At 43.4% G+C, this 21691-nt stretch overlaps 2 protein-coding genes across 7 annotated transcripts in view; one reads left to right on the top strand and one right to left on the bottom strand.

Moving 5' to 3' along the window:
- afg2a (AFG2 AAA ATPase homolog A) overlaps positions 1-16826 on the bottom strand; it is a 607544-nt gene extending 590718 nt beyond the window's left edge. For all 5 annotated transcript variants that reach the window (XM_068042637.1, XM_068042646.1, XM_068042657.1 and 2 more), the window contains exons 1-2: positions 16557-16826; positions 15001-15125 (exon numbers count right to left, since the gene is read on the bottom strand). In XM_068042637.1, coding sequence (XP_067898738.1) covers positions 15001-15125; positions 16557-16752 — 321 coding nt within the window. In that variant the 5' untranslated portion in view covers positions 16753-16826. The remainder of the gene's footprint in view (positions 1-15000; positions 15126-16556) is intronic.
- Positions 16827-19965: 3139 nt separating this feature from the next.
- nudt6 (nudix (nucleoside diphosphate linked moiety X)-type motif 6) overlaps positions 19966-21691 on the top strand; it is a 156232-nt gene continuing 154506 nt past the window's right edge. Inside the window, exon 1 of one of the 2 annotated variants that reach the window (XM_068042610.1) lies at positions 19966-20300. In XM_068042610.1, coding sequence (XP_067898711.1) covers positions 20030-20300 — 271 coding nt within the window. In that variant the 5' untranslated portion in view covers positions 19966-20029. The remainder of the gene's footprint in view (positions 20301-21691) is intronic. The other variant, XM_068042601.1, reaches the window with a different exon arrangement.

The raw sequence follows: 21691 nt of genomic DNA, 5'->3' as shown, positions 1-21691 counted from the left end.
AACTCGGCATAACAAGTGTGACCAAACACCACTTCAACAAGATGAGCAACATTCAAACACCATTGTCTAACAATGGCAGCACATTCAGTGACATTGTATGAAAACACCAGCAGAGAGCAACTTTGGTCACCCGACAGGAACCAAGCATGATGCGTTAATTTTTTTTTAAAAAAGAGACTTCTTTGTGCAGAAAAAGCCAGAAAGCAGCAGACACAAAAGCCAACAGCCAGGAGGCCGAGAAAGATCTATTCCAGCTGAGAAGGAGACCCTGCCGAATAACATCTTCAAAAAAATTACCTGGAGGTAGAGATAAAAAGATAACCTCTGAAACTCTTCATCTGAGAGACTGAAACTGGATCTTTGTCAAAGGACTGTAACTGAGATTTAACCAAAGACGTCTGCAGCCACGCACCCATCCACCTGAAACTCTCCAAAGCTCGACTCCAGTAAATCAAGAGAAAAAGGAAGAACAGGCCTGTCCCGTTTCACCCGGGTTCAATTCTGGGTACTGCCTATGCGGAGTTTGCAAGTTCCCCCTGTGACCCCGTGGGGTTTCGGTGGGTGCTCCGGTTTCCTCCCACAGCCAAAGACTTGCAGGTTGATAGGTAAATTGGCCATTATAAATTGCGCCTAGTATAGGTAGATGGTAGGGGAATTGAGGGAAGGTGGGGATGTGCTAGGAATATGGGATTAATTTAGGATTAGTATAAATGGGTGGTTGACAGTCGGCACAGACTCAGTGGGCCGAAGGGCCTGTTTCAGTGCTGTATCTCGAAATAAATAAATAAAAAGACCTAAAGGCATGCTATCTTTTAATCTTTATCTTTTCTTGGGTGCATGGTGTCATGCAGATCCCCACCTGCCAAGAATGAGGCACATTAATTTTATCATATGAACACTGTTTTGAAAACTGTTGCTGAAGTGAAGAAAGGACTTGTTTAAAAAAAAATCACCAGGCCCTTGGCTGGAAAAACATTAGCATATTAACAGACAGTGCTTGTGGAGACAAAGGGGTTACTTCCCTTATCCAAGTTAACCCACAATGGACTTTGAGCACCAGACAACGAAGGTGAGGGAGCTCAAATTTTAGGATGACTGCTGGGATGGCCTAATCCACAAACAGACGTGGTCAGACAAGCTGGTCACGTGGCTTGCCTGCTTGACAACCTGTTTTTCTGAATTGTACAAACAGTTTGAACAGAGAGACTGCAGTATGCTCCTGGACTGAAGATGACCTCTCCTGTCTGGCTCTCCCTCTCTTGCTCACAGAACTCCAAATCCACTGAAGACACAGGAACCCCAAGAGAGAAAGTTCTCCTACAGAAAACAACAGTGGGCCCCGACAAAGAGCAAGATCTACCTACAATCAAGGACTCTACAGCGAACTCGAAGAACCATAACAAAAACCCTGTTCAGAGATTGCCTCAAACTTTTCCACTTTATTTTTCTTCTGCACTTTTCTGTCTCTATCTGCATGTGTGCATGCTAGCGTGGGCGCATCGTGTATCCGTAGGCGTTAACCTACTGCGTGTCCTTGATAAGTATGTACCTGTCAGGCAGGGAGGAAGTTGTCGAGCGAGGGAGCCATGGTTTACTAAAGAAGTTGAAGCGCTTGTCAAGAGGAAGAAGAAGGTTTATGTTAGGATGAGACGTGAAGGCTCAGTTGGGGCGCTTGAGAGTTACAAGCTAGCCAGGAAGGATCTAAAGGGAGAGATAAGAAGAGCAAGGAGAGGACACGAGAAGTCATTGGCGGATAGGATCAAAGAAAACCCTAAGGCTTTCTATAGGTATATCAGGAATAAAAGAATGACTAGAGATAGGTTAGGGCCAATCAAGGATAGTAGTGGGAAGTTGTGTGTGGAATCGGAGGAGATAGGGGAAGTGTTAAATGAATATTTTTCATCAGTATTTACAGTGGAGAAAGAAAATGTTGTCGAGGAGAATACTGAGATACAGACTACTAGGCTAGATGGGATTGAGGTTCACAAGGAGGAGGTGTTAGCAATTTTGGAAAGTGTGAAAATAGATAAGTCCCCTGGGCCAGATGGGATTTATCCTAGGATTCTCTGGGAAGCCAGGGAGGAGATTTTTATGTCGTCATTGTCGACAGGAATAGTGCCGGAAGACTGGAGGATAGCAAATGTTGTCCCCTTGTTCAAGAAGGGGAGTAGAGACAGCCCTGGTAATTATAGACCTGTGAGCCTTACTTCGGTTGTGGGTAAAATGTTGGAAAAGGTTATAAGAGATAGGATTTATAATCATCTTGAAAAGAATAAGTTCATTAGAGATAGTCAGCACGGTTTTTGTGAAGGGTAGGTCGTGCCTCACAAACCTTATTGAGTTTTTTGACAAGGTGACCAAACAGGTGGATGAGGGTAAAGCAGTGGATGTGGTCTATATGGATTTCAGTAAGGCGTTTGATAAAGTTCCCCACGGTAGGCTATTGCAGAAAATACAGAAGTATGGGATTGAAGGCGAATTAGTGCTTTGGATCAGAATTTGGCTAGCTGAAAGAAGACAGAGGGTGGTGGTTGATGGTAAATGTTCATCCTGGAGTATAGTTTCTAGTGGTGTACCGCAAGGATCTGTTTTGGGGCCACTGCTGTTTGTCATTTTTATAAATGACCTGGATGAGGGTGTAGAAGGGTGGGTTAGTAAATTTGCGGATGACACGAAGGTCGGTGGAGTTGTGGATAGTGCCGAAGGATGTTGTAGGTTACAGAGGGACATAGATAGGCTGCAGAGCTGGGCTGAGAGATGGCAAATGGAGTTTAATGCGGAAAAGTGTGAGGTGATTCACTTCGGAAGGAGTAACAGGATTGCAGAGTACTGGGCTAATGGGAAGATTCTTGGTAGTGTAGATGAGCAGAGAGATCTTGGTGTCCAGATACATAAATCCCTGAAAGTTGCCACCCAGGTTAATAGAGCTGTTAAGAAGGCATATGGTGTGTTAGCTTTTATTAGTAGGGGGATCGAGTTTAGGAGCCACGAGGTCATGCTGCAGCTGTACAGAACTCTTGTGCGGCATCACCTGGAGTATTGCGTGCAGTTCTGGTCACCGCATTACAGGAAGGATGTTGCCTGGTATGGAGGGAAGGTCTTACGAGGAAAGGCTGAGGGACTTGAGGTTGTTTTCGTTAGAGAGAAGGAGGAGAAGAGGTGACTTAATAGAGACATATAAGATAATCAGAGGGTTGGACAGGGTGGATAGTGAGAGCCTTTTTCCTCGGATGGTGATGGCAAACACGAGGGGACATAGCTTTAAGTTGGGGGGTGATAGATATAGGACAAATGTTAGAGGTAGTTTCTTTACACAGAGAGTAGTAGGGGCGTGGAACGCCCTGCCTGCAACAGTAGTAGACTCGCCAACTTTAAGGGCATTTAAGTGGTCATTGGATAGACATATGGATGAAAATGGAATAGTGTAGGTCAGATGGTTTCACAGGTCGGCGCAACATCGAGGGCTGAAGGGCCTGTACTGCGCTGTAATGTTCTATGTTCTAACCGAATTAGAGATTAAGTTTAATAAATTTCAACCTTTCTTCTTTAAACCTAAGAAAACTTGTTTGTGATGGTTTCTATGCCTTATAATTGGAAAGCAGTGAACAAGGATTCACCAAGGAAGAGCTAAAAACACGGTGAGTTTAAAACTAAACCCTGTTATGGTAAGACCAGGTGAAGGCTGAGAAGGAACCCTAGACCCCTTTCTCACCCGGTCTTAACAGTGGGTAAAGTTGCGAATTTTAATAAACATTTGTCTTTCTTTAAACCTACGAGAAAGCCTGTCATTTGTGTTTTTTGACCATTAAAACGCTCAAGGGATTAAAACACAATTCTCATAAAATATTCTCTGCGTCAGTTGAGAGGTGAAAAGGGAAACCACCCCCATCATTTCCTACCTGTCTGTAACAGATCAGGGGTTTATGAGCTGGGATTTTGAAACATTAAGATTGAACAAGTGATTGGGAAACAGGAGGAAAATTGATCCCCAAAATTGTGAAAAAAATTACATAAGCAGGTTTTCAAGTATTCTTTTTCTTTTCTATGGTGTCCGCATTCGACACTAAAGCATTTGCAGAACAAGGAGAGTTATTGTGGGATGCCTTAAATCTAGGGCGGCGCAGTGGTTAGCACCGCAGCCTCACAGCTCCAGGGACCCGGGTTCGATTCCGGGTACTGCCTGTGTGGAGTTTGCAAGTTCTCCCTGTGTCTGCGTGGGTTTTCTCCGGGTGCTCCGGTTTCCTCCCACAAGCCAAAAGACTTGCAGGTTGATAGGTAAATTGGCCATTATAAATTGTCACTAGTATAGGTAGGTGGTAGGGAAATATAGGGACAGGTGGGGATGTTTGGTAGGAATATGGGATTAGTGTAGGATTAGTATAAATGGGTGGTTGATGGTCGGCACAGACTCGGTGGGCCGAAGGGCCTGTTTCAGTGCTGTATCTCTAATCTAATCTAATCTATTAAGTAATGAAGACTGAGAAGCTGTAGCTACCCAAGTGGGACTAACCGTCAGGTAGAAAGCAAGGAAACCGGAGATCCTTCAGAATGTTGCTGGTCATTTTAAAATTGCCCCAGAGCCAGACACAGAACCTATAAGTGAATGTTATCTTAGCTAAAATTCAAGTGGAAAGGGACCTTGCCCTGCAAAAATTGGAGCTTCAAAAAGGGAAGAGAGAAAGAAGAAAGATAAATATTAAAAAAAAGTAGCGGAAAGAGAGAAACAAAGAAAGGCAGCGGAAAGAGATGCAAAAGGAGAGTGAAGCGACAGCTTGAGTAAGAAAGGCTGAAAGTGCAAGGTGGGTATCATGCTTGGAAGGGGCTGTGATGAAATAAACAATGACTTGGAGGAATTATGAAAATAAGTCAACTATTAAACAAAACCACAAGAAATGGGCACACTTGTACCACAGCCAAAGTGGAATAGCGGTCACGTGACCCCGCCTGTAGTGGAAATATACGCCTCTGTCTGTTAGGGACGAAACTGGTTAACCTCATCTAAAACAGCTCTGGGAAGAACCCACTGAAATTGAAAGGAGCACCATTGCACATTGATGACTCCTATTTACATAAATGAACTGACAAAAGGTTGGAGACAGGCTGACTCACAGCCAAAACCAAAATGAATAGGTGTGAAGTAGCACCATTATAACAGAATGGTCCCCATTCAGACATCAATAGATAGTCATGGTTGCCATATCCTGGTCCATTGTGTGGCCACACTAGGGGAGAGGGCCATGTTTCACCTAACAGAAACTCAAGTGATGGATTTTTATTTATCCTTAAAAAGGTAGCCCTCTGGTGAGAGAGGGAAGATCAAACCAAGACCACAGAAAGTCAGCTACAGGCGGAGAGAAAGATCCGGTTAAACAGAAGAACCTTGCTGAACAAGAACTGAACAACCACTGCAGCAGAGAGATTACAGTGACTTACTACACATCTGTGAAGGTAAACCAAATTCACACCACCAACTTTCTGCTGAGTTTTAACCACTAGAACGCTACACCTCAGCGAGTTCAAGGCTGCAAACATCAAGGCCTGCACCTTTATAAAAAGACTTTCCTCCCAAGAAGATTCAACAGTATTCTGTAAACCACGAACTCTTATATCACACCTTGGACTTTAATTGCATCCTACGCTTTCTCTCTATCTATCTATTGTGTAGGCATGCGTGTGAAAATGCACAAGTGGGTGATAGTTGCGACCATTTCAGCAATTGCTTAAAAATAGTTATCTTCCTTTTTTAAAAAAACATACAAATAAACCTGTCATTTGTCTGTTTATTTGACCCTAACACATTCAGGGACAAATGCAACATTTTTAACAAAATACAAGTGCGGTCAGTTGGGAGGTGAAAAATGAAAGCCACCCACACCACTTACCACCTGTCCATAACAGTGGGGATGCCACCGGTAATTTAAATATTGACTCCAATTTGGAGCAAAGCTTTGATATTATGAGATACTCAGAATTAGTGCCAAATTTAATGAGGAAGATGTCGAATTTTATCTCTTTTGAGAAAATTGCCCACAGGTTAAAGTGGCCAAAAGAATCTTGGAACCTCCTTTTACAAGGCAAATTAGCAGAATAGCCCGTGAAGCTTACTCCATGTCGTCAGGGGACAGATCCTTAGATTATGAGCAAACCAAAATTGCTATTTTAAACACCTACGAGTTAGTCCCCGAGGCATGGACAAAAAATTAAAAATGCAAGGAAAAGACCTGCCCAAAACACATGGCTTTCAATCGCTGGACAAGATCTCTCATGTCAGTCCTCTCATGAGAATTTGTGAGAGGAGATTCTGTTAGAGGAATTTAAAAATAGCATACCCATTAAGATAAAGACCCACATCGAGGAACAAAGGTTCACAAGGGTGAAGGAAGCCGCTGCAATGGCAGGCGACTAAGAGCCTATCAGGGAAAATCCTTCCACAATAATCCCCAGAGGTACAGTAAGGATGGAAAGTAGGAGAGTGACAGAAGATAGGGTGCTAGTGAAAGGGTGAATAAGAGTGAGAACGCAGGAGTCAGGAGAAAAAGTGCAGAGTGTAGGAATGCTTTTCATAAACCTGTGTGTTCCCATTGCAGTAAATCAGGGCATATGAAAGCTGATTGCTGGAATTAAAAGAGGAAGCCAGTGAGTTTTGTTTGGGTTCACAAAGCCAGTCCAGGAAAGGGTGCCCCAACAGGTGGCAAGGTGGACCAGACTGTGGCCCTAACCACAGTGTGTGGCACCTCTAGGAATACTGCCATGGGAGCGGTAGAAACAGACAAGATTCCTAAAGGTTACCAGGATTTTGTTTTAATTGGAAAGGTGTCCCAGTACCCCTCTAATAAGGCAAGTAAGCCAAATGCCCTGCTGAGGGATACCGGAGCCACTCAATCCTTAATGCTGGATAAATGCACCAGAGAGCTCGCTAAAGGCAAAGGTTCTGGTAAAAGGCATGTCCGTAACCCTATATTGAGTGCACCTGCAGTGAGACCTAGTCTCTGGGTCAGTTACAGTAGGAATTGTCCCTAATCTGCCTGTGGCCAGAACAGATTGGCTGCTCGGCAATGATTTGGCTGTGGGTAGAGTGATAACAGCCCCAGTAGTCTTAGACCAGCCAAATGAGGCCAAGAAGAGGGGACAGTTGCAGGAGGAAGTCTTTGGAATTTACCCTGACTGTATAGTAACCAGGTCCATGGCTAAACACAGTCCGCCAGAGAGAGCTGAGCCAGTAATTCAGCCAGAGGTCCGGCTGGCTGAAACTTTTTTCAGAGATTTGGGCAAGAAGGATGTGTACAGCAGATCCTCCCTGATTGAAGTTCAGCAGGCAGATCCTGATTAAAAAGAATAACCCAGATCACCTGTTCGAAGGCAGAAGCAGAGAAAATACCTGAATGTTATTACTTTAAAAAATGGGACAGAGATGAGGAAATGGCGATCTCCGCAGCGACCTGCAGAGGAAGAGTGGACAGTGGTCCACCAACTTTTAGTCTCCCCTAAATATTGTAGGAAAATCTTGAGGATTGCCCATCAAATCCCAATGGCTGGGCACGCGGGTATCCAAACGACCCAAGCCCAGATCAGCCGGCACTTTTATTGGCCTCATATCCACAACGATGTGGTTTAATTTTGTAGGACCTGTCATCTATGTTTATCTACGGGCATGAGGTAAGAGGCCCCCTTAAATTGATCAAAGAAAAATTTCTAGATCAAAGGGAGGAAACCTTATTGCTAAATTGCATTTCAACTTTTCGCAAGCGACTTTTTAAAGCCTGTGTTGTGGCGAAAGAGCGCCTTAAAAGGTCTCAGAAAAATATGACAAGGCAGGCAGACAAAAATGCTGAATCTCGAGCATTTAAACCAGGAGACTAGGTACTGGTACTGTCGCCATTACAGGGCAAACACCTGAAAGTGAGATTTAGTGTTCTGATGAAAGGTCACAGACCTGAAATGTTAACTCTGCTTCTCTCTCCACAAATGCTGCCTGGCCTGCTAAGTATTTCCAGCACTTTGTTGATATTTCAGATTTCCAGCATCTGTAGTATTTTGCTTTTATTATATAAGCGAGGTTTAGTGGCCTGTACAGTGTGAGGAAAAAGATCAGTGAAGTACCTGTTTTACACTCCAGACCAGAGAAAGAAACAAAGACTGTGCTACATAAATACGTTGAAGAAATACCACAACGTCAGGCTGATCAGATGAAGTTTACTCCTCCAGACGTTTAACTTGAAAAATCACACACATAGCTGGGAAAAACAATGTCACTGTGGACGTGCTGTCCAGAATTTAAACCATGTGCCACCAGTAAACTGTGAAAGACTTGTGACAATAAATCTGAGAAATGCATGTGATGAATGTGTGTAGATGTGTGCTATCATTTGTTTTTAAAAAGAAACAAAAAAGTAAAAACAAAACAAAAAAAAGGAATTCCATTTTTTCCCTTTTATGTGGTGTGGTGTCACACTCACGCAAGGAGCAATTATGAAATATTAAAAATGAACTGGTGAATTAACCTTCCAAAAAATTGGACACCCTTTTGCTACCAGACAACATGGAGTAAGAAGTCCCATGACTTCTCCTGTACTGCAAATATACAAACATACAAATTAGGAGCAGGAGTAGGCCACTCGACCCCTCAAGCCTGCTCCGCCATTCAATAATTTCAGGGCTGAACTGATTACTCCACATTTCCACCTACCCCCGATAACCTTCCAGCCCAATATACATAGTGACTGCTGGAGACTGAAGCCATCGTCATGTCTGGACCAGCCTTCAAGAAAGCATTAGAAATGCTAATGGCCCCATTCCATGTTAATGGCTACCCTTCCAACCAGTTGGACTAACCATGACCTTTGCATGACATGCATCTCCAGACACAAACTCAGGATAATAGGTGTGACCTATTAATCAGAATTAATTACAAAATCTCAGACTCTGAGCAGCTGATAGAGGTATACTGGGCATCTTGTGTCTCAAATGATCATCCGTTTTGTGATGAAGGTCCTGAAGAACAGAAATGAGGCAGATCAAGGGCTGGATAGTGGTAATGTGAGTAATCATGACACACAGGACAGAGCTATCACATCCACAGGCCAATTGCACATAGTGGGCACTTGGGTGACATATATTCTGGAGAGGTCTAGTGAATGGAGGCATATGACAATTAGAGTCATAGAGAGATACAGCACTGAAACAGGCCCTTCGGCACACTGAGTCTGTGCTGACCATCAACCACCCATTTATACTAATCCTACATTAATCCCACATCTCCTACCACATCCCCACCTTCCCTCAATTCTCCTACCACCTACCTACACTAGGGGCAGTTTACAATGGCCAATTTATCTATCAACCTGCAAGTCTTTGGCTGTGGGAGGAAACCGGAGCACCTGGCAGAAACCCACACAGTCACAGGGAGTACTTGCAAACTCCACACAGGCAGTACCCAGAACCGAACCCGGGTCGCTGGAGCTGTGAGGCTGCGGTGCTAACCACTGGCCACTCTGCCGCCAGTGTGCACTGTGGGACATGCAGGAAAAGCTATTGGCAACTTTTAAAAACTGGTTGAATGTTCAGGACGATGGCCAAGAAGTGAGGTCCACAGATTGTCAGAATGGGGCAAAAGATTAGAGAGCGAGAAAGCGCAGGGCAAGTACTGATAGTGGGGTCCGCATGCAGCTATTGTGTCAGAAAATGATCACATATCAGAAAAAAAGCCTCCGATATTGCAAGACAGTGATCTCCGTAGTAGTCCCAGCAGACAGTAGTAGAGGCCATAGTTTGAATAAAATAGATAATGGCATTAAAGGCCACAGAACAGTATTGCAAAATAATTAGAAGTCCTCATAACTGTGAGGTTTTGGTGACCGCCAATAAAATTGAGGCAAAACAAAGATAATTATATATGGAGATAATCCTTGAGTTTATTCGGTGGTACCAGACATGAGACAACCAGATGGATTTGTATTGAAAGTACCGATGGGACTTGTAAAGCTAAAGCAAGGATAGTTGCTAGGGGTTTTGAAAGAGCAACTGGGTGATAACAGATGTGGATTCTCCCACAACTGCAAAATTAATCCTGATCATTTTTGCTATTTTGGCCACATATTCATCCAAGTGTAGATCAATAGCACAAAAGATAGTATCCCAAGCTAATATTTATTCCTCAATCAAAATCACAAAAACAAATTATCTTGTCATTATCATGTTGCTGTTCGCGGAAACTTGCTGTGCACAAATGGCTGCCACGCCCCTTTACAGGTAAAGGGACATCTGGTAAGTGGGAGGCTTTTAAAAGTGAGATAGGAAGAGTTCAGGGCCAGAATGTTCCTGTTAGATGGAAGGGCAAGGCTGGCAAGTTTAGGGAACCTTGGTTGACGATGAATATTGAGGGTCTGGTCAGGACAAAGGAGGAGGCATATGTCAGGTACAGGCAGCTGGGATCGAGCGAGTCCCTCGAGGAGTATAGGGGATGTAGCACTAAACTTAAGAAGGAAATTAGGAGGGCAAAAAGGGGCCATGAGATTTCCCTGGCAGATAAGATAAAGGAGAATCCTAAAAGATTCTATAAGTATATTAAGAGTAAAAGGGTAGCTAGGGAGAGAGTAGGTCCCCTTAAGGAGCAGTGTGGCAATCTATGTGTGGAGCCACAGGAAATGGGCAAGGTCTTAAATGAATATTTCTCATCTGTATTTACTGTGGAGAAGGTCATGGAAGCTAGTGAGTTCAAGGGAGGGAACACCGATATCCTGGAGCTTATCAACATTACAAAGGAGGAGGTGTTGGAGGCTTTGAAGCGCATTAAGGTGGATAAATCCCCAGCGCCTGACCAGGTGTATCCTAGGATGCTATGGGAAGCAAAGGAGGAGATTGCTGGGGCCCTGGCAGAGATTTTTGTATCATTGTTAGCCACGGGTGAGGATGGCTAATGTTGTGCCTTTATTTAAGGGCAGCAGGGATAAGCCAGGGAACTACATGCCGGTGAGCCTTACATCAGTGGTGGGAAAGTTATTGGAAGGGATTCTGAGAGACAGGATTTATATGCATTTGGAAAGGCATGGTCTGATTAGGGATGGTCAGCATGGCTTTATGCATGGGAAATCATATCTCACGAATTTGATTGAGTTTTTCGAGGAGGTGACCAAGAGGACTGACGAGGGCAGGGCGATGGACGTTGTCTACATGGACTTTAGCAAGGCCTTTGACAAGGTCCCGCATGGTAGGCTGATCCAGAAAGTTTGAACACATGGGATCCAGGGTGAGCTAGCAAACTGGATACAAAATTGGCTTGGTAATAGGAGGCAGAGGGTGGTAGCGGTGGGTTGCTTTTCAGATTGGAGGCCGGTGACCAGTGGTGTGCCGCAGGGATCAGTGCTGGGCCTTCTGTTGTTTGTCATATATATTAATGATTTGGATGTGAATGTAAGGGGCATGACTAGTAAGTTTGCAGATGACACCAAAATTGGTGGTATTGTGGACAGTGAAGGTGGTTGTCTAAGGTTACAACAGGATATAGATCAACTAGGAAAGTGGGCAAGGGATTGTCAAATGGAATTTAACACAGACAAATGTAAAGTGATGCATTTTAGGAAGTTAAACCAGGGCAGGACATATACAGTGAATGGCAGGGCCCTGGGGAGTGCTGTTGAGCAGAGAGACCTTGCGGTGCAAGTACATAGTTCCCTGAAAATGGCAACACAGGTAGACAGGGTGGTGAAGGCGGCGTATGGCATGCTTGCCTTCGTTGGCCGAGGCATTGAGTACAAGAGTTGGGACGTCATGTTACAGTTGTACATGACGTTGGTTAGGCCGCATTTGGAGTACTGTGTGCAGTTCTGGTCGCCGCACTACAGGAAAGATGTGATTAAGCTAGAGAGGGTGCAGAACAGATTCACAAGGATGTTGCCTGGTTTGGAGGGCTTGAGTTATAAAGAGAGATTGGATAGGCTGGGTCTGTTTTCCCTGGAGCGAAGGAGGCTGAGAGGGGACATGAAAGAGGTATATAAAATTATGAGAGGCATAGATAGGGTAGATAGCCAGAGTCTGTTTCCCATGGTAGGGGTGACTAAAACTAGAGGGCATAGATTTAAGGTGAGAGGGAGGAGGTTTAAAGGGGATCAAAGGGGTAAATTTTTCACACAAAGAATAGTGGGTATCTGGAATGAGCTGCCTGAGGAGGTGGTGGAGGCAGGAACTAGCGACATTTAAGAGGCATCTGGACAGGTACTTGAATGAGCAAGGCATAGAGGGATATGGAATTAATGCAGGCAGATGGGATTAGTATAGATAGGCATTATGGTCAGCATGGACACGGTGGGCCAAAGGGCCTGTTTCTATGCTGTACCACTATGACGTTACCTACATTAAAACAATGACTATGCTTCAAAAGCTGTAATGCAATTTGAGATGGCTGGTGGTCATAAAAGCGCTACATAAATACAAGTGGGCAGCACAGTGGCGCAGCGGTTAGCACCGCAGCCTCACAGCTCCAGCGACCCGGGTTCGGTTCTGGGTACTGCCTGTGCGGAGTTTGCATGTTCTCCCTGTGACCCCGTGAGTTTCTGCCAGGTGCTCTGGTTTCCTCCCACAGCCAAAGACTTGCAGGTTGATAGGTAAATTGGCCATTGTAAATTGGCCATTGTAAATTGCCCCTAGTGTAGGTAGGTGGTAGGAGAATTGTGGGGATGTGGTAGGGAATTTGGGATTAATGTAGGATTAGTATAAATAGGTGGTTGATGGTCGGCATAGACACAGTGGGCCGAAGGGTCTGTTTGAGTGCTGTATCTCTCTATGACTCAGTCTTTCTTTTGTTTTTCTGCAGGACGATACTTTTCAGAGAAGTGTTTCTGAAACTGCCCAAAGAGGCAGCAGATGTGAAAGAAAACTAAACAAATGTGTCTCTGGCCAGAATGATACCTCTGGCGTATGGTATTTTTCAGTGATATCTGTTTTGCTGAAAGGAGGTTGTGTTCAACTAAAAGCAGATCCTACCATGTTTTATTGGTACCATAAAGGGAAACTTTCAGAATCATTATGATGAATGTTGATTTTCTTATAGGATGGTACTGCAGAATGAGAAATGTGTTAATAAGATGAGAGTAGAGTTTAAAATTGGGAGTCAAGCTTGTGGGGCTTTTTAAATATATTAGATATAAGTAAAGCAGATCTGGATTAACTTTAAATCAACAATCCTATTTAGCAAGTGTTCCACCCATTCCGGATAATTGTACTAGACCATCACAGAAAGACGATAAAGAGACAGAGCAATTGAAAAGCTTGACTGGTCAGTTGAACTGGCTGGCCACTCAGAATGTGTGTTGGAGTTAAGTACTATGATGAAACACCCTAGAGAATGTTTCAAAGGCAAATAAAATCTTAAAGTTAAGTTTGGATAAATGCATACTTAAGTTTCTATACTTAGGTGAGACAAAGAATATGAAGCTAGTCATTTTTAGCGATGCCTCACATGCTAATCTTCCTGATGGGTATTCTCAAGACTTGGTTTCATATGATGTCTGAGTGAGAATGGGAAATGTGCTTTAGCTTGGGGATCTAAGAAAATAAAGAGGGTCGTTAAAAATACTTTAGCTGCTGAAACACTGGATACTGGAGGCAGTGGATACGGCATTCTATTTGTCAAATATTTTAAGTGAGATTCTCTACAATGGGTGTACTGAAGATAGTATACCCATTGAATGTTATGTAGATAATCACTCATTGTGGGATAATGGACACTCTACAAAAAGTCTGAGTGAGAAAAGGTTAAGACTGGCCTTAAAATAAAAGCAAAATACTGAGGATGTGGAAATCTGAAATAAAAACACAAAGTGCTGGAAATACTCAGCAGGTCAGGCAGAGTTCACAGACCTGAAACATTAACAGTTTCTCTCTCCACAGACCAGCTGAGTTTTTCCAGCACTTTCTGTTTTTATTATGGCTGACCTTGCCGGCTTGAAACAATTGCTGGAATGAAAGGAAATCTCTAAAAATTAGATGGATAGTTCTGTTATACAATAAGAAATGAACGTATGAAGAAATTGTTAGGGGCCCTCAGAAACATCTCGCAATATAATGCTTTGTACAGAATATGGAGATCTTTGATTTAATTTTTTTGAAACTTTGGTTATACGTATAAACTCTAATTTTTATTTAGAGAGAAGAGAAACTGTTAATTGTAGGCAGTTGTGTGCATTAACTGGGGATTCATTTGTAACCCTATAAAAAGAGGCAGACTGAAACTGTGGTTGGAGGAGGTGCATGTTTGTGAGGTGCATGTTTGTAATGTGCATATCTGTAAATAAATGCTTATAATAGTGTGTGAAGATTGGTTCCAGTGCTATCCTTCACCACTTGACTTTCTGAAATACAAGAAAAGCCTCTCCACCATCTACAAGGCACAGATCAGGAGTGTAATGGCATGCTCACCATCCATCTGCATTGATGCAGCCACAACACTACTTAAACTTACCATCCAGAAACTGAGCAGTTGTCATCATCAGCACCCTACCATTGGATTCAATATTCATCCCCTCGATTACTGGCACACCCAGGCTGCAACATGTTATATGTGCAGAATGTATTGCTTCAACTCACCAAGTTTACTTCTGCAGTGCCTCCTCCACTGTGGTTCTTACCACCAAGAAAGACAAGAGCAACAATGTCACGGGAGTATCATCATTTCAAAGTTCCTCTCCAACTTCTTGGGTTGTGTGCAATTCCAGCAAGGCTGCATTGTTGCCCTGAGAAGGTGTTGGTGTGCCTTAATGAACTTCCGAAGTCCTTGAGATGGTATTTTCACAATAGTGTCAGGGAATCACAGGCTGGTTAATTAGCAATGATCAAGGAATCCTGATATATATCCAAGTCACGATAGTGTGTGATTTGAAGGAAAACTTGAAGGTAATGGTGTTCCCATGACATTGGAGAAATAAAATCAAAAGAACTACCCTTCTGCAAGAACTTACTGTAACTACAATAGTATGGTACTTGATCCCCAGTTTCTCTGACACTTACCTCCTGTCTGCCAGCATTACTGGTAAGGAGGATTGGTCGGCCAATGCAGATGTTTGCTAGTTTTATGCTGTTGAGACCCATTTGAGCAAGACATCTTCGGCAAGCCTTAGGCACCTTCTCATCAGCTAAAATCACAAAAATGAATCACTGAAACAAGTCACGTAACAGTTACTTAGCTATTCCAGTGCTCCCCAAGCCAACCTCCCATCATACTTGCTCCATAAAACTCAGTTAATCCAAAACATTAATTCAAAAAATCCCCCACCATTCTATCTATCCTGCCTCTGAACCCTACTACCCATCTTTTGTTTAGCTGGAGTCCATCTGGTCTACATAGGCGCTTCCTATTTTAAAATATATCCCATTGTTTAAACAACCAAACTCAAGTTCATACACCAAAGCCGTAACCATACGTTGGACTGCACAATTACCCTCCACCTCTTCACTGGCGCAGGAAACAGGTATTATTTCAGAAAGTACTACATTTGAGATCCATTCCTTAAGTTTTTTCCTACTGCCTTAAATTGAGCATGGAGGACCTCTGGTCTACTTCCATCTACATTATTCGTTCCCACGTGGACACCAACAATTGGTTCCTCACATGCTCCCTCTAGGTACGTCAGCTCAGTTGCCTTTTTAGGTTGAAAATTTAGGATTGATACCAATGCTAGGGTTAATAACAGGATTGAGATAAATAGTAGACTACCTATATGCATGATGTGCCTTACTAATTTTAGCAATCCAATATCACAGCCAAGAGGTCAGTCTCTTCTTTCACAAACCAAGGCAATGAATGCCACCAAGTTACATTATTATGAGGCACTTGATCTTATTTTCACCCAACATCCATGTGTGTGCACTTTCAAGTAGGAGTCATTGCATAGTAATTCTCTTAGGGAAAGAGAGTACTAAAGCCAACGGGGAAAGCTTCTTTTTACCATGCTAGCTTGACTTTTTTTTTTAAACTTCCAATAGGCTTTACAGCCTTATTTTACAAATGAGATGGAAGTATTGCAAGCTAGAAGCTACAATCAAAATAGAGGATGCAGGATGAAAATCCGTGAGTCGGAAATGAAGTCCCAAAGTGAGCTCTCATGGGCGAGTTTACATTCAGTGTATTCCTGCAAAGCAGCTCACACTTCATGTAAGTATCTATGTCCTGAACTTTCCCCTTGGCAGGAGAATATCAATTCAAGTCAAGGAATATAAACAGTGTATTGCTTGGTTGAAACCCATACTACAGTTGCAAGGTTCAGGATGCAGTATAAATGCAGGGCAAAACATAATCTGAGAACTTGTTTACTTCATACTTTACTTACGTTAGAAGAGTTGGATGGAACTGAACATTTTAACCGCAAAACATGTTGCTGTGCATTAACCTCTCTCCGTTTTGAAACATCAAGGCTAAAAATGATTGCATGCACGTATAATCACCGAAGTAACAAATCCACCAAGACTGCATCTTCACATCCTTAACTCCAAAGATCTTGACTTGCACAGAAGAGTAACAGTGACACACATATATTTTTCTTTAATAAATTAAAAGGTGTCCTTACCTTTCTCCAGGATGTCAGTGACAGTTAGTGAGAGGCAGGCCTGGGGTTTTGTGTCCAGACTGTCCTCTTCTCCTGGCCTCAGAGTCCCGGGGGAGGCGGCTGCAGATGAGCAGCAGCTCGGCCTTACCCTCGGCGAGGCCCTCTGATTCTCTGGACTTCTGGCCTGTTTGGGCTTACTTTTCTTTTTCGAGGACATGGTCTATGGAGAGCAGCGTCTCACTCAGCAACAGAACGCTGTTACCATGCGGCGGCTGCGATGTTAAACTTCCCCTGTCAAAGGCGAAAGGTTAGCTCATGTTACCATAATCAACCACAAAGAAGCGCCTATTTCTTCCTGTGACCCAATGAGCATTGTATTTTGTTTAAATAGCACTCAGCTCGATTAAATTCGCTTGAAAGAAATGTTTCTTCGCTACTGATCGTTTTTTAAAAATTTCTCAGCATGTATTACCTTTATGTGAGTTTATTTTAGCAGCTTCCAATTAAATTAGCTGAAACAGTACGAGTTATATTCTTTCGCGCCTTCGACGTAATGAAATGTCCCAAAGCGCTTTTCAGAGACATTATAAAACAAAGTATGACATCAAGTCACGAAAGGAGATATTAGGTCAAATGACCAAAAGTAGGTTTTAAGGAGTGTCTTAATGGAGGAAAAAGGGGGGAGGTAATTCTAAAGCTTGGGACCTAGGTAACTGAAGGAGCTGCCAAAGGGTAGGATAGTTGATGAGCAGTGGCAGATATTTAAGGAGATATTCAATTCCTCCCAACTAAAATATATTCCAGAGCGGAAGAAAGATTGTAAGAGGGGAAAAAACATCCATGGCTAAGCAAGGACGTTAAGGATAACATAAGACAAAAACTAAGGCATACCACATTGCAAAGGGCAGTGGCAGGCTGGAAGATTGGGAAACTTTTAAAGATCAACAAAGGGTTACTAAAAAAGTAATAAAAAAAGCAAAGGTAAATTATGAAAGAAAACTAGCACAAAATACAAAAACAGATAGCAAAAGATTCTATAAGTATATAAAAGGGAAGAGAGTAGCTAAAGTGAATGTTGGTCCCTTGGAGGATGGGACTGGGGAGTTCATAAAGGGGAACATAGAAATGGCGGAGATACTAAATCAGTATTTTGCCTCAGTTTTCGCGGTGGAGGACACTAGTACCATTCCAACAGTAACAGGTAATGCAGAGGTTATAGAAAGGGAGGAACTCAGAAGAATCATCATCACTAGGGAAAAAGTACTGAGCAAACTATTGGGATTGAAGGCAGACAAGTCTCCAGGGCCTGATGGCCTTCACCCTAGGGTCTTAAAGGAAGTGGCAGTGGAGATAGTGGATCCATTGGTTATAATATTCCAAAATTCCCTGGATGCAGGAAAGGTTCCAGTGGATTGCAAAAATGCTAATATAATGCCCTTATTCAAAAAGGGAGGGAGGTATAAGTAGGAAACTATAGACCAGTTAGTTTAACATCTGTCATTGGGAAATTGTTAGAATCCATTATTAAGGAAGTAATAACAGGACATTTAAAAAGTCAAAACGTGATCCATCAGAGTCAGCATGGTTTTATGAAGGGTAAAACGTGTTTGACTAATTTGCTAGAGTTCTTTGAAGATGTAACAAGCAAAGCGGGTAATGGGGATCCTGTAGATGTAGTATATCTGGATTTCCAGAAAGCATTTGATAAGGTGCCGCACAAAAGGTTAATACAAAAGGTAAGATCACATGGGGTTAGGGGCAATTTATTAGCTTGGATAGAGGATTGGCTAACCAACAGAAAACAGAGAGTCGGGATAAATGGGTCTTTTTCTGGTTGGCAAGACGTAACTAGTGGGGTGTCACAGGGTTCGGTCCTCGGGCCCCAACTATTTACAATCTATATTAATGACTTGGATGCAGGGATAGAAGGTACTATAGCCAAATTTGCAGATTGCACTAAAATAGGTGGGATGGTAAGTTGCAATAAAGAAGTAAGAAATTTACAAATGGATATGGATAAGTTAGGTGAATGGGCCAAAATTTGGCAGATGGAGTTTAACGTGGATAAGTGTGAGGTTATCCATTTTGGTCAGAAGAATAGAAAGGTCAGTTATTATCTAATTGGAGAGAAACTTCAGAGTGCTTCGGTGCAGAGGGATCTTAGTGTCCTCGTGCATAAATCGCAGAAAACTAGCATGCAGGTACAGCAGGTAATAAGGAAGGCAGATGAAATTTTGGCATTTATTGCTAAAGGAATAGAGTATCAAAGTAGGGAAGTGTTGCTGCAACAGTACAAGGCATTAGTGAGACCGCACCTGGAGTATTGCGTACAATTTTGGTCCCCTTACTTGAGGAGGGATGTAGTTGCATTGGAGGCAGTTCAGAGGAGGTTCACTAGATTGATTCCAGAGATGAGGGGTTTGTCTTATGAAGAGAGATTGAGCAGTTTAGGCCTTTACTCTTTAAAGTTTAGAAGAATGAGAGGAGATCTAATTGAGGTATCTTCTATTCTTTGGCCTCCTTGTCTCGAGAGACAATGGGTAAGTGCCCAGAGGTGGTCAGTGGTTTGGGGAGCAGTGCCTGGAGTGGCCATAAAGGCCAATTCGAGAGTGACAGACGCTTCAACAGGTGCTGCAGATAAAATTGGTTGTCGGGGCTATTACACAGTTGGCTTTCTCCTTGCACTTCTGTATTTTTTCCTGCCAACTGCTATGTCTCTTTGACTTGCCACTCTTTAGCCCCGCCTTCATGGCTGTCCGCCAGCTCTGGTGATCACTGGCAACTGACTCCCACGACTTGTGGTCAATGTCACAGGACTTCATGTCGCGTTTGCAGACGTCTTTAAAGTTGAGACATGGACATAATCTTAATGTTTAAAAAGAAATTGCATTCCAATTTGTTCTTGCTTAACATCAAAATGTAACTAGCTGCTGAACATTATCATTAGGCTCAGCAGGATGTGTAACTCACACAAATGCCAGCTGCCCAAATGGCTTTGGAGAGGGAGCACATGGTGTCCATTGGTATACTTGAGGCTTTCCAGGATTAATGGCCACTGCAAGCATTGTAGTGCAGAGTGGATAATGGTAATAACATTATTGTTTAAGTTTATGTTTCCTTTGGTTTTATGGTATGTGCTTTATTAGTGGTGCCTCTTTTAAAAGGGGGTGGGGCACTTTGGTTTTCATGGACACTGGGCAATGGGCTTAATCTAGCAAATAATGCAAATGCTGGACTGATATACCCGCAGTATAATTACATAATTATTGGCGACATCATTCTCCCTGGTGTTCGTTGATAACTTTGAAAATGTGATGCACATATGATCATTTAAAAAGACATGGCTCCACATGTTCGAAAGAGATTGCAGTGCGTCCTTGCTGATCACCACTGCCCATAATGCGACTAAGTCTGTCTCGGAGGGGGCGTTCGTTAGGTGGCGTGCGGTAGGAGGCGGTCCTGCTTCCTCTGCGTGTCTCTGCTGCCAGGCTGCAATGAAGCTGAGTACGATGCTGTCCCTGGGATTCGGTGCAGGGCAGGTGGTGGCACGAGCCGCCGCCAGCAAAGGGGCCATTCTCTGTGGAATGTGGGCCCATTGTCTCGGCGCGGTGGAGGCGGGAGGAGGCGCGCGCGGGAATTGCTCCGCCCCCGCCTCCCTGATCAGCATCGCCAGAGTGGACCACTTCAGAGCGGTGACAGTTCACCTGGAGGCCAAGCACTTCCCACCAGAACTTGACCAGAGCACATTCCAAAAACTACTACACGGCAAGTAATACACATCAACCTTCCTGCCGTACCTCCTCTCCCCTAGAATGTAAGCAGTCCCTACCCAGTACTGAGGGGGCATTATATCAATTTAAGCGGTTGTGGAAACTTAGAAAGATTTACAACACAGAAGGTGGCCATTCGAACTAGCAGGGTGTTTTATTATGTAATCAATAAATGTACTCGATATTTCTCAGTTTTGCCAAGTGTCACTCATTATTATTAAGTTTTAAAATGTGACCTAATTATGCTTTATATTGAAATGGCAGCTTTGCGATGGCTCACATTCACTGACACAGCTTTTCGTGCATTTCGAAGTAATTCGTTGTGTGTAAAACATTTTGGGCTAATGGATATGTGACAAGGCGGTATATAAATGCAAGTTATAAAATTATTTACAGCATGTCAGAGCAGGTCAGAGGCTAGGAATCCTGCAGCGAGTAACTCACCTGACTCCCCAAAGCCTGTCCACCACCTACAAGGCACAAGTCAGGAGTGTGATGGAATACTCTCCACTTGCCTGGATGGGTGCAGCTCCAACAACACTCAAGAAGCTCGTCACCATCCAGGACAAAGCAGCCCGCTTGATTAGCACCCCATCCACAACATTCACTCCCTCCGTTACCGACGCACAGTGGCAGCAGTGTGTACCATCTACATGATGCACTGCAGCAATGCACCAAGGGTCCTTAGACAACACCTTCCAAACCCACAACCTCGACCAGCTAGAAGAACAAGGGCAGCAAATGCATGGGAACACCACCATCTTCAAGTTCCCCACCATCCTGACTTGGAACTATACTTCACTTTTGCTGGGTTAAAATCCTGGAACTCCCTTCCTAACAGCACTGTGGATGTATCTACCTCACATGGACTGCAGCAGTTCAAGAAGGCAGCTCACCAACACCTTCTCAAGGACAATTAGGGATGGGCCATAAATGCTGGCCTAGCCAGTGACGCCCACATCCCCTGAATGAATAAAAAAAGAGACCGTTCGGCCCATCGAGTCTATGCCAGCTGTCTATGGAGCAATCCAGTCAGTCCCACTCCCCCGCTCGATCTCCATAACCTTGCAAGTTTATTTCCTTCAAGTCCCCGTCCAATTTCCTTTTGAAATCATTGATTGTCTCTGCTTGCACCACCCTCGCAGGCAGCGAGTTCCAGGTCATTACCACTTGCTGCATAAACAAGTTCTTCCTCACACACCCCCTGCATCTCTTGCCCAAAACCTTATATCTATGTCCCCAGGTCCTTATACCATCAGCTAATGAGAACTTTTTCCTTGTCTAACTTATCTAAGCCATTCATAATCTTGTACACCTCTATCAAATCTCCCCTCAAATTTCCTTTGCTCCAAGGAGAACAACCTCAGCTTTTTCAAACTAACCTTG

This window comes from Heterodontus francisci, chromosome 1 (genome assembly GCF_036365525.1).
Source record: "Heterodontus francisci isolate sHetFra1 chromosome 1, sHetFra1.hap1, whole genome shotgun sequence".
Lineage (NCBI taxonomy): Eukaryota > Metazoa > Chordata > Chondrichthyes > Heterodontiformes > Heterodontidae > Heterodontus > Heterodontus francisci.
Note: the sequence above shows the minus strand (reverse complement) of the source record. Positions and strands in the feature narration are given on the sequence as shown.